General features: G+C 43.3%; 1 protein-coding gene across 1 annotated transcript in view; it reads right to left on the bottom strand.

The window, feature by feature from the left end:
• Window positions 1-13,678, bottom strand: part of CFAP45 (cilia and flagella associated protein 45) — a 513,786-nt gene that overhangs the window by 371,797 nt on the left and 128,311 nt on the right. Inside the window, exon 4 of the mRNA XM_085639403.1 lies at window positions 3,343-3,487. Within this exon, the coding sequence (XP_085495529.1) occupies window positions 3,343-3,487 (145 nt within the window). The remainder of the gene's footprint in view (window positions 1-3,342; window positions 3,488-13,678) is intronic.

Below are 13,678 nucleotides of genomic sequence, written 5' to 3'. Positions count from 1 at the left end.
CTAAATCTGCCTCAGTCTCTAATCTTATCCATGAGTAGCATTGGCTCGCAATCTCTGACCGCATCAAATGTAAAGCTTTATGCTACATAATCAAGGTGAAAGCAGGACTCAGACCGCGATACATCCAGGATTGCTGTATCATCCCTCTTGCTCCCTAAGATCTCTGAACCCCGCCTTGTTCACTGTGCCTAACTTCCGCTTGACTCGCATGAAAGGGCATTCCTTTGTATATCTAGGCCTGAAATTCTGGAATTCCCTTCCGGAGTTCCTGAGAAACTGTGTATCACTTCTTGCTTTTCGTAAAGGCCTGAAGACTAGGTTTTTCTAATCTGCCGCTCCTATGCACCCCTCCTATCTGCCTTGCACCAGGGAACTCTCAGGGGTAGCTTGCACACATTACAAATTTCAAGAATAATAATAATAATAATGGCCTGTCATTCTAGAGCATGCTATTGTATGGTAATGTCTGTCATTGTATAGTATGGAATGGTATAGCAAGGCCTTTCATGGTATGATATAGTATGGTACGATCTGTCATTGTATAGGATGGTATGGTATCGTACAGTACGGTATGATACGGCCAGTCATTGTATAGTATGGCATGGTATGTATAGCCTTTCATTGTATAGGATGGTATGTATTGCGTGTCATGGTATAGTATGGCATGGCACGTCATTGTCTAATATGGTATGGCCTGAAATTGTATAGAATGGTATGGTATTGTAGGGAATGTCATAGTATGGTCTGTCATAGTATAGTATGGTACAGTAAAGCCAGTAATTGTATAGTATACTATGTCATAATATGGCCTGTTATTGTATGGTATGGCATGGACGGACATGTTTTTGTGTGGTATGGTATGGACTGTCATTGTATAGTATTGCATCATATTGTATTGCTTGCATTGTGTGGTATGGTATAGTAAGTTATGGCCTGTCATTGTATAGTATGGTATGGCATGGTAAGGCCTGTCATTGAAAACTATGGCATTGTATAAGGTATGGTTTGGCGTGGTCTGCCACTGTATAGTATGGTATATTATTGTATGGTATGTTATGGCCATTGTTGCATAATTTGGTATGTTATGGTGTGGCCTGTCATTGTATGTATGGTAGCATATGGTAAAGTATGATTTGCACTGTATTATATAGTATGGTATAGTATGTTTTGCAATTCTATAATATGGTGTGTCACGGTATGGAAACGCCTTTATCTGTAAAGTATGCTATGGTATGTCTTTGTATAGTATGGCCTGTTATGTATGGTATGTATGTCCTTTCATTGTACAGTATGGTATGGTATGGCCTGTCATTGTATAGTATGGTTTGGTCTGTCATTGTATAGAATGGTATAGTATGGCACGGCTTGGACTGCCATTGTCTGGTATTGTATGGTATGATATGGTATTGGATGCCCATCATTGTATAGTATGGTATGACTTGTCAAGTATGGTATGGTATGGCCATTCATTGTATAGGATGGTATGGTATGGCTTGTCATTGTAAAGTATTGTTTGGCCTGTTATTGCTTAGCATGGTGTGTAACATAACATAGAACATAGATATATTGACCAGCTGAAGGAGTCAAAAGTATCCGACCGACGAGAGGACTTCCCTGGGTGCAAAATCTGAAATGTTCCTGCTCTGAGCTTTTTATGCCAAAACGAATGGCTTTGGTTGGACCATGTCCAATTACTAGCTTGCCTTGTGGAACTCGTCGAAGGACATGGCCTGCAATCTTTCCCAGCTGGAGATGTCAGATAACATTACCATAGACGCATCAATGTAGGTAGATGGCTGCAAACCCCGACCCCCGACTGCAAATCACCCAGCAAAGAAACCCATGACATCTTGTTAGGATTGATTGGGATGGGTAAGAAGAACCCACGTCTATGAAGCACCACAGTGGGGTTAACCCTAAACCTCAACATCACATTGCCCACACTCACTTCAGTAAAGTGTCTGTCAAACCACCACTCAGTCACAGAGTTCCTTCAGTGGGAAATCGACAACAGTGGGCTTACATCAACAGTACGTAGCACTAGGACAGCAAGCAATCGGTAAAAGCTATGCTCTAAAAAACACTGCACCAGAACAATTCCTCCTGCCTCTTTAAAGCAGAGCTTTTAAAAGAAGATTTTTCTGGTAATAACAGATAGCAAAAGCATTTGTCACTACGTTTATCGACAGGCTTGTAGCTTCCATTAACGTTTTAGGTGCATAATATGTGGTAAACAATTCCTAACCACGTGAACGTATTCGGGGCTTTAATGAGTTTAGGATGACTTTATAATCTGATTTGTGGGTCACCAAACTAATATCTTACCATCTCTTTACTGGCAAGCTATAAAGAGTGCAACGCTTTTTCATTCTTCATATCTGGTACGATGTCCTGATAGCCAAACCTCACAGCACCTCTTTTAAAAAATGACTTAATATGAAATCAAACAGTATCAGTACAGACTCCTCACTTGTAATGGACAGATGCTGTTCCTGCAATCTTGAAGGAGACAGAAGAGCTGCTCTCCAAATTACCTACTATGAAATTATTTTCACTTTAATATTTATGATAAAGAAAGGCAATTTGCCTATCCTATCAAAATGCAATTATTTAATGAAATTAATTTACAGGTTGTAGTAGATAAGGCATCAAATTGTGGATGAATGCCTAATATAAAAACTTCAAATTAGATGAAAATTGTGACATATGAAGGATTTTGTCTCAGATAACACAGTGTTTTTAATGTGGTCCAAACTTTGATATAGAAAAGGATGTCCATAAGAGGCCATTGAGCAGGGTGTTAATCTCCTGCTTTATGGCCTCCCAGACTCCACACTGGCGCCCCTAAAAGCCACCCTTCATGCTGTAGCATGTGTCACCAAGGGCTTGAAAAAACTGAAATCATATCACTCCCATCTCGATGGAAATCCATTGTCTCCCCTTGCCAACCTGCTCTAAGGGGTCCAGAACCAACTGCATCATTTACGAAGCCATCATGACCGGCACCTCTGCTCATCTTACAGACAAGATTATCTCAGCACATCTACTGACTAAGAAGTGTAAACATATGACTGCAGTCCTCCTCTATGCATGCTCCCAGGATCTGGAACAACATCTCATTATCCACTAGGCCCGTCCAATGCTGCTCCAGTGTAGGAAAGAGTTAAAGACTCGCCCCTTGAAAGAACTCTAAATAATAATGAATGACCCCTCCACAACCTAGCTATCTCTCCTATCACTCATTGACTTTATGCTTGCCTTTGGTCCCCTGCTGCCTTTTGATTAGGTTTGTGATATAGACATACTGCATACAACCAGAATAAAAGGAAGGTGCTGCTCTACCATGATGCACTCCTTCTTTGCTCTCTTAGCCTGCTGCACTGCTTCTCGCTCCTCCTTTGTAAGAACCAGAGACGCTGCCTTAATGCGATCGAATTCCTGGGGAGTCATGATGAGAGACGTTCCAGAAGGATCTTCTGATGGTACACTGCAAGGAGAAAGGAAATCAACACATCATGAAATACAATACGTTTCTTGTGGCTGAATTTCAATGATTCTGCACTATTTACAAACTCCAGTTTAGAAAGATACATTTACAATGCAGAAAGGTTTGCCACTCGTAAATACTATTTGGTATGTGGCAGAAATTACTTCTACTGGATTGGCATCTACAACTGAGACCATATTACCCTACATTTTTATGACACATCACATTTTAGTGTACTCAGTTACTTGTGTCAAATTAAGAAGCTCATATCATGCCTTACTGTGTTGCTCTACTTCTCGAAAGGTAAATGTTGCCTTGGTTCTAAAATCCAAATAGTCTCTTCTGCCACAACCAATTCCTCCTCTAATTATCAATGCAAAGATGGGACACAAGAAGAAGTACCGGAATGTGGATCTGAGCCATGGTTAGTGAATTAGCGATAGAAGAGGAAATTTAGATGGAAAAAAATGTAATTGCCGTTTCTCATCAACTGGTCCAAATTGTATTATTAATAAAACAATGATTTATTAAAACAATTGCTGTTGTGCCAAACAATATACAAATGATGGATGAAAAAAAATAATCTAAAACTATAGCAAAAATGAATGCATACATTAATATAATTAACATCTCCACATTGTGTAATTGATAAAACCCAAACGTATTGTTCATATTTTTAATAAAATAGTGCATAGTGAAAATTCTACATGATGCCTCACATCCACTGTTGAGACTTGTACGAATATAACCCAATGAAGGATGATATTAACTTATAAATATGAAAGGTAATAGCCAACTAAGTCCATCGTAGGACCATATGCTTGTGAGTTTTAGCATACATAAAGCAGAATAAAACCCGCAACTCCCTTCTATGATACGTAAATTGAGAGGTACCAACTTATATGTTAACCCTAGTAGTCTAAATGCTACTCAAATACTTTATGATTGACTCTGCGCTTCAAGAGTTGCTTACTCGGTGAGGGAGACATGTATTTTGATAAAATACTATATTTTGATCAAGGTTGAATACCGCCAATATCTTGTCAGTGCAGAGGTGTTGATTTATAATAATCAGATTACGGGTAAATGAATTGGTACAGTGGAGCAAAGAAGATTTTGGGGATCCCTGTATCTCAATGTAAATGCTTTCTTTCCCTGTTTCTTCTTTACTGCCTGCTCCTGTCATTTCCCCAAATGTACCAGCAACAGTCCGTTTTTAGATCTTGCCTGGCGTAGACTGCGCAGACATGCGCAGTCTCGCTGGCGAGATTTAATGATTTAAAGGAGCTTTCACTAGCGGGGTTTAAGCCCCGCCCCTCTTTTCCATTGGCTGGTGTCACCGTTTATGCTAAACGGTGGCCAGCCATTGGAAAAGAGCATCCAGTGACGTACACTTTTCTCTTTTAGAGCCGTCCCAGTTGGACTGGCTCGGTTGCCTTACGTGTGTGGTAAAAGCTTTCTTATCTTTATGGGGCCATGTGTTTCAAACACATGGCCCCATAAAGACAAGAAACCTTTCATGGCAGAAGGAAAGCAAGCCGCATGTTTATTTTTGCATCGCGCTTAAAGTGACAGCGCGATGCAAAAATAAACAGTGGCTGACTGGCGTGCGTTTTTTCCTTGCTAAAAGACTCATAATTACGCAATTTACTGCGCTATTTGTCTCTCTTCTTTCAATAGTGTCAAGAAGAGGTGATTATTATTTATTATTATTTTGGAAAGACTAAAATAAAACAATTACACAAAAAGGGACTGCCGCATACCGAAAGTGCAATTTCTATGTTTCAGAGCGGCGTGTGCGAGGACAACAAGAAAGAATAACATCCCTAGCTCTTTATCCAGGTCTTTAGTGCTTCAGCCATGTTGAAATAGATATGTATCTAACAGTCCGAAAATCTTTACCGGATTCCAGTACACTTTTCTTAAAACAATTCTAAAATACTTGAATACATAGAATTTCCTCAAATAAGTGTATGTTCATGCCTTTTTAAGTAGTTCACAAAGATATTTGAAAAAAATGTGGTCACATAAGTAAGACTGATGCTATTTTGTATCCGTCACCGAAAAGCACATAAAAATTAACAAGTGTCTGTCAAAGATGACTGCCCCCTCCTCAGCACCTCTCATGTAGCCGTCACCTTTCCTTTTCATTGCATGGCAGGCGCTGCTCGACAAGGGTCTGACAGCTCGGTGTTGCAGCCGGATTCCCCGAAGTTGCACCGCTCCCCACTGGCCCAGGAATAGCGTAAATCCCTTCCCATCTACTCCGGGCTGTAGGATGGGACACGCCGTTCTGCGCCGTTGTGAAGGTTATTAATGGGGATGGTGGGGGCATAAAATGTGAGTGCCGAGACTCCAGTGCCATCATATGAACAGTTGTCATTAAATCGTTAGATGTGCTAGAACTTCATACAGCACCTGTATGGCGTAGTGGTCAGTCCCAGATTATTATTATTTTTTATCAGATATTCATTGTATTTCATAAGGCGCCAGTATTTCTAGCATTTAACAGCATGTCGAAGCAAGTGGGCCACGTTTTTGTGAGCTCCAGGTGTTTGATCGACAGCAGTTCTTACTATCCGCATCTATCTCGTATGTTGGGCTAGCCATTTTCTTTTCCCTTTTTTTCAGTTGCATAGTTTTACGTAAATCGCGAACCAGATGACCATTTGAAATATATTCGTGTGAGCAGTTACTGCACAGGTGTCCAGGGTGTCGGAACTCTTTAAAGCTGTATCAACAAAAACACAAATGGAGGGTATTGCTTATTAGCAGTTTTTTAGCGCAGGCAAGTAAGTCCCAAAGGGTGGTAGAGTGCATCTCGAAAGAGCAGCGTCATACAAGAAAGTTTTGATGGAGTGGTTCTCCAAGTGATTTTCTCAGCAAGCATGCTGGTGATAGGTCCGATTGGTTTGCAAACCCGCAATAAGAGAAAGAGCAGGTCTCCAATTTTAAAGAAACCAGTCTAGCAAAGCAAGCTATTTTCTTATTTCATGCTGGATAGATAAAGCTGCTCCTGCAAGTCTAGTTGTCCCAATGTTCATCAAATGGGACCTAAACATGGTAACGCAGTAATGTTCTTTAGATATGTAATGTAGGCCCATATGCTCCTTATTTCCTATCTATGTATGATGTTTGCAGGTAAATTTGGAATATGCGACCTGCGTTTTATTTCTATGCATACCCTTCTCAAGTATACTTGGTCTTGTTGACTGTCTGCAGGTAGCACAGGCGTAAGTATTGCAGTACTAAAATATTTGCACATGTAACTTGCATCTGTGAAGAAATCCTTTCACAGAAAACTGAAATATGTATCATGTTTACACACTTACTCCAACTTTATGTCAAAGTACATTCATGTGTGCAAATAGGATGGGGAAATTATTATGAATGAGCTGTAACTCTGTGGATGTTAATCCGATTCCCAATGGGGATTCCTGTGCCCTTAAATCAGAAACTACTATTGGAGAATCCACCCCATCTGGAGATAGTTGATTTATAGAAAGAAAATTAAAAACTTCTTTTTGCAAATCTACTAACCCTAACCATGGATTTTATTCAATATCTGAAATGTACTTGCAAAAAAGGTTTTTGAAAGCAGGTGTAAATAATTTTCTTCATGCATGTTGGTAACTCGCACTAGTTCATTCCTACATGTGTAAGTTACAACTGCAGCAGCTGGGTAGTTCTGGAACATGGCCATGGCTAATGCGCATGTGAAGGTAGGTGTAACTTCTTTGTGGTGTAATTTACACCTTTTTTGTAACAATGGCAATCAATGATCAGTTGATTCAGTTACAAGCTAGAGGCACGAGTGGCTTTTGTTTTGAATGCTTAATATTGGGGACAGAAGAGAGAAGAAAACAAGTTACTTACCTGTAACTGTAGTTCTCCAGTATTGGACCTTTCATAGATTCACATGCCTGAATCATTCCCCGTCGTCGAGACGGGAGTCTCCGGTACATAAAAAAGCATTGCTTAGTATCATAGCAAACTGAAAAAAGGCCTAGGCCCATTTTCCTTTGCAACCCATAACCTTCGTTATGTAAAAAAGGACTAAACTTGTCCCTGAACCAATCAGAGCCTCTCACCCTCTAGAACACTCCTGAGAGAACCTTCTGCCCTCAGATTTTCATGCACTTGTGCAATAACACTCTTTGTGCTAAATCCGAGGTGAGCTTCTCAGGGGAGGAGGGTGGGTTGCATGTGAATCTATGACAGGTCCAATACTGGAGAACTACAGTTACAGGTAAGTAACTTGTTTTCTTACTCCAGTATTGGAGCCTTTCATAGATTCACATGCCTGAATCAGAATAGCGAACAGTAAATAAATGCACATTTTTTGTTACCTAGAAAGTGAATCCAGGAAACATATATAGTGTGATAAAAATGGTATCTGTAAACCAAATTCCACATATCAAAATACTTTGCAAATGGTAATACAATAAACAACAATAAAATGTGCCAAAGTACATAATAAAGGAAGGAGGGATGGTAAAGAAGGCTCACCGTTACTGGATAAAGTTCCTCAGCACCGCTTCTCCCACCGCCACATCTCTCCCTGTGGCTGCATCCAAGCAGTAATGCCTGGTGAAGGTGTGTGTACTCGTCCAGGTCGCCGCCCTGCAGATATCCTGGATAGGTACTCCTGCGAATAGAGCAGTAGAGGTGGAGACTGCTCTTGTAGAATGTGCACGGACTCGTGCATTCAAAGGTCGGCCAGCTGCCTGATGACAATACTCTATGGCACTTGATATCCATCTGGCAATTCCCCTCTTTGACAAAGGGAAACCCTTCCAGGGTGCGCTGTAGGCAACAAAAAGCTGTGAAGACTTGCGGAAAGGCTTAGTTTTCTGCAAATAGAACTTCAAACAACGCTGGACATCCAGCGAGTGGAGAGCTCTTTCCGCCGCTGTTGATGGTTGTAGAAAAAATCTTTTGAGAATTAAAGGTTCGTTTAAATGAAAGTCAGTTGGAACCTTAGGGATGAATCTTGAATTAGTCCTGAGTATTATCCTGTCCTCTTTGAACTGCAAGAAAGGCTCTTGGACCGTGAGAGCCTGAATCTCCCCCACTCTCCTGGCTGAAGTGAGCGCAATGAGAAGCGCAACTTTCCAGGAAAGAAATTTCAGCTCCGCCCTGTGAATTGGCTCAAAGGGCTGTTTCATCAACTGGGAAAGAACGACGTTCAATTGCCAGAGAGGTGGTGGAGGTTTTATTGGAGGGAAAACTCGGAACAGACCTTTCATAAATTGTTTGATGACTCTAGCAGACCACAGAGATGGACCAGAGGCCGTTCTTCTAAAGCGTGAAATTGCAGCAAGGTGTACCTTTATAGATGCATGAGCCAAACCTGACTTAGCCAAAAGCAAGAGGTATGGAATAATCTCGTGAGCTTCTGAAAGCAGCGGATGAATGTTAGACCTTTTGCACCATAAACAGAACCTTTTCCACTTCATCCGATATGTCTTGTTTGTACTATCCGCTCTGGCTCTAGATAGAATCTCCCTGCACTCCGTAGGGATATTCAGATGCTGAAATTCACAGTATTCAGGAGCCAGGCTGCTAAATGCAGAGATTTCGGATCCGGATGCAGAACTTCCCCCTGGAACATTGTCAGCAGAGACGGTATCGGCTGCAGGCAAATCGGGCGCTCCTCTGACAGTAGAAGAAGCTCCGCAAACCAATGCTGTCTGGGCCACCACGGAGCTATCAGGATTAACCTGCATGGTTCTTTCTTGATCTTCATAAGAACCCGCGGCAGGAGGGGAATTGGAGGAAAGGCGTAGGCAAAGATGCCTGACCATGCCATCAAAAACGCATTTCCCCAAGATCCCCGTTGGGGAAGCCAGCTTGCGAAGAGCCGGCATTTTCTGTTCTCCCTTGTCGCAAAAAGATCTACGGTAGGAGTTCCCCATTTCTGGAAGATGTTGTTCAAAATCCCGTTGTCGATTTCCCAATCATGACGGACAGACTTTAGTCTGCTTAGAGTATCCGCTTTGGTGTTCTGGTCCCCTGGAAGATGTTCCGCTGTAATGGATACTTCGTGTCGTAGAGCCCATTCCCATATCCACTGGGCTTCCCGAGACAGGGAGAGTGATCTTGTTCCTCCCTGTTTGTTCAAATAGTGCATTGCTGTTGTGTTGTCTGTTCTTACCAACACGGCTGCACCTTGAATCCTTGGCAGGAACGCCAACAATGCTAAGCGGACGGCTCTGAGCTCCAAAAGGTTGATATGCAATTGCTGTTCGTCCGCTTTCCAACGACCGCTGACCTGCAGATCCTGAAGGAATGCTCCCCATCCTTCCAAGGACGCATCTGTCGTAATCACCAATGGAGCTGGCTGAGTCAGGAAAGAAAGACCTTGCGAGATGTTTCGTTTTCGGGTCCACCATGTCGCCGCGTGGATCATGATCGGCGTCACTTTGATTATATCCTCGAAGGATCCTGTCGCTTGATGCCACTGAAGATCCAACTGCTCTTGTAACGGACGCATCCGTAGCCTGCAGCAAGGTACGAGGGGAATGCAAGATGACATCGTCCCCAGCAATTGCGTACTGAAAGAGACCTTCTTTTTATAAACGCCTGGGATAGAGATATTATTCCCCGCTGTCTCTCCTAGGAGGGGAACGCTCTGTTTACCTCCGTATCCAGAATTGCTCCCAAGAAAGTTATATTTCTTGACGGTTGCAGAGTTGACTTCTCCTCGTTTAGAGTGAGGCCTAATCTGGCAAATAGTTCTATGCAAGCCTCTGTTGACAACTGGGCTGACGCTTTCGATGGAGCTTTGACTAGCCAGTCGTCGAGGTAAGGAAACACTTGGTGTTTCTGTCTCCTTAGAACCGCTGCCACTGGAGCCAGGCATTTTGTAAAAATCCTGGGGGCCGATTTCAGACCAAAAGGAAGCACCTTGAATTGGTAATGATCTTCGGCCACCACGAACCGAAGGTACTGCCTGTGTGAAGGATGGATTGGGATATGGAAATACGCATCCCGTAGGTCCAGTTTGGTCATATAATCCCCTGGGTTTAACAGCAGCAGAATATCCTGGAGGGAGATCATTCTGAAGGTCTGATCCTTGAGGTAAGTATTTAGGGATCTGAGATCCAAAACGGGGCGCCATTGAAGAATGTTTTTCTTGATCAGAAAAAAACGGGAATAAAATCCCCTTCCTTTCTGGGAATTCGGCACCGGTTCTATTGCTCCCTTTCGGAGCATTGTCCGAATTTCTTGACGCATCTGGTGTAAATACTTGACCTCTTGAAATCTTGGAGGTGAACAAGGTGGGATTTCCAGAAACTCTAGAGTATGACCGAATTGTATTATGTGGAGGACCCATTGGTCCGTCGTTATCTGCTGCCAATCTTGATGATGATAGGAAATCCTTCCACCCAGGGGAATATGCGACATATGAGGAGTAAGTGTCACCAGAATGTCATTGTCTTCGGGTGGTGTCTTTCCCTAGGCGACCTCCTCGACCTCTAGGAGTAGATTTTGTGAAACCTCCTGTCAGTCTCTGTGAATATTGTTGATGATATGGTTGAGATGATGTGGAGTAGGAAGAATAGCGGCCTTGTTGATAACCTCCTCTATAAGAAGGTTGGCCCCTACCTCGTGAGCCACGAAAAGGAACTTTTCTATACTGTAATGTTCCCAGAGATTTCGCTGTTTCCGTATCCTTCTTGAAACTCTGTAAGGTCTCATGCACATGCTTTCCGAACAGATCTTCCCCATTGAACGGAAGATCCAAGATCTTATTCTGGACTTCAGGCCTAAAAGATGTTGCTCTCAACCATCCTTGTCTGCGTAAAACAGCCGCTCCTCCCAGAGATCTGAAGGCCGTGGTCGCAATGTCCATTGCACAATCTATGACTTCAGCCGAAGTCCTTTCACCTTCCTGGAGGATTTTCCTGGCCTCTTGTCTGTCCGCTTCAGGTATGCTATCAATGTATGGTGATAGGTCGCACCACATCTGCCTATCATACCTGCCCAGGATGGCTAGGGCATTTGCTGCCTTGACCAGAAGAGCAGACATGGACGAAAACCTTTTCCATTATCCAAGCGCCTACCCTCTCTGTCCGGTGGCGTCGAAATTGGAGCAGACGGATTCCTCGATTTTTGCTGCGCCGCTTGAGTTATAACCGAGTCCGGTTTGGGGTGACCTAATAAACAAGCCGGAGCATCAGAAGGCGCTTTGTATTTTTTGTCCAGCCTAGCAAGCACTGGAGTAACCGTTGCCGGCGTCTCCATCACTTTGAGACCTTCCTCCCATAGATGACTCACAATTGGAAGAGATCTAACCGTATTGCGAAACGGTTCTTTGAAATCATACAAAAAGCATTCTGCTTTATCTGATGACATATTGAGCGCAAATCTCTGCGCGGCTCTTTCCATCAGATTATGGAACCCTCCAATGTCCTCCGGAGGGGAGTCCACAGGTCTTGGTGACGGAGATGAAGGGGACGGAATCAAATACTCATCCCATTCCTTACTAGGATCTGTTATCTCCCCTTCCTCCTGCTCTTCATCCTCAGATGTGTCCAGAACCGGCTGTGGCAAAGGTGATATTGGCCCCGGAAACCGGTACCTCCTGTCTTCGCACTGGTGTACATGGGACAGAGTGCGCCGGAGCCACTGGCATCCTTTGGGTAGACTGAGGCAAAGTATGCCTTCTCTTGTAATCATCCAACATGAACTGCAAATCCGTCAGAAGAGAAGCTGGAACACTCACCATCTCTTCCTGATCATGTTGTCGGGGGCGGTCCTGATAACCCCTCCCAGTCATCCTCCTGACATTTAACATGTAACTAAGAGGGGCTACTTGCATAGCCAAACGGACCCTCATTATCATCCTCCTGCGAATCCTCCTCCTCCAATAAATGGGATGGAACCAGAGGCGTTACCTTACTAGGAGACGTAATATCCGGGGTAATCCTTCTTTTCCTGGCAAAATCCCGCTTTTCTGAGGTTTTTTCCCGACATCGACGAGATTGCCATAGTAACCGCTGACGACACTGTCGTCGTCGATGCCGTCGTCGACGCTGTAGACATCGTCGTCGTTGTCGCCGTCGACGGTGCCGTCGACGATGTAGTTGTGGTCGTCGTCATTGTCGTCGACGCTCTCGTCGTCGACATTGCCGTCGACGATGCCATCGTCGACGAGAGTATAGGTTTAATAATGACTTTTACTTCACTCTTCTTCGTCGACGACGCTACTTTCTTTGTCGACGATCCCGTCGACGATGTAGATTTTTCTAATTTCTCCTCAGGTGAAGTAGACGCTGGCTTTTTAAGCGTATGCTTAATTTTAAGGGATGATTTTGAAGGCTCAGAACTTGTTTTCTTTGACTGTTTCACCCCTGAAGCATGACCCTTGCTCTCCTTTTCTTTAGTTTTAGGAGATTTTGAGTGACTGCGCTCTGAAGACCCAGAAGTGGTCTTTTTAAGAGCCTTCTCAGGTTTCTCCCCTGAGGTATGAGCCTGAGGAGATCTGCCTCTCTTCTGAGATCTCCTTGAAACAGTTGACGCCTCATCACTGTCACTAGACCCGACGTCCTTCCTGGTTTTAAGTTTTTGGAGCCAAATTAACAGTCTGCCTTCACGATCCCTCAGAGTCTTATTAGAAAAGGTGCGACATACCTTACACTCCTTCGCCTGGTGGTGTGGGTAAAGGCAGTATATACAGTCTTTATGAGGATCGTCAGTATATAATCTCTTCTTTGAACAGGTGCCACAGGCCCTAAACAAGCCTTTCTTTTCCTTATCAGCCATTCTCCAAGATGATGTAGAAATTTCAGTTGAAAAAATCTCCTCAATCTAGAACCAACTGTAGAATTTGAGCAGAGCTCAAAGGAGACTCCCTAGCACAACATGCGGTAGAAAATCTGAGGGCAGAATGTTCTCTCAGGAGTGTTCTAGAGGGTGAGAGGCTCTGATTGGTTCAGGGACAAGTTTAGTGCTTTTATACATAACGAAGGTTATGGGTTGCAAAGGAAAATGGGCCTAGGCCTTTTTTCAGTTTGCTATGATACTAAGCAATGCTTTTTTATGTACCGGAGACTCCTGTCTCGACGACGGGGAATGATTCAGGCATGTGAATCTATGAAAGGCTCCAATACTGGAGTAAGCAGAGGTTAAGGCTGTACATAAATCAAAATGAAAGTCTCATAGAAGACCTTACTTTTCTCTGAT

The sequence above is a fragment of the Triturus cristatus genome, chromosome 12, assembly GCF_964204655.1.
Source record: "Triturus cristatus chromosome 12, aTriCri1.1, whole genome shotgun sequence".
Lineage (NCBI taxonomy): Eukaryota > Metazoa > Chordata > Amphibia > Caudata > Salamandridae > Triturus > Triturus cristatus.
Note: the sequence above shows the minus strand (reverse complement) of the source record. Positions and strands in the feature narration are given on the sequence as shown.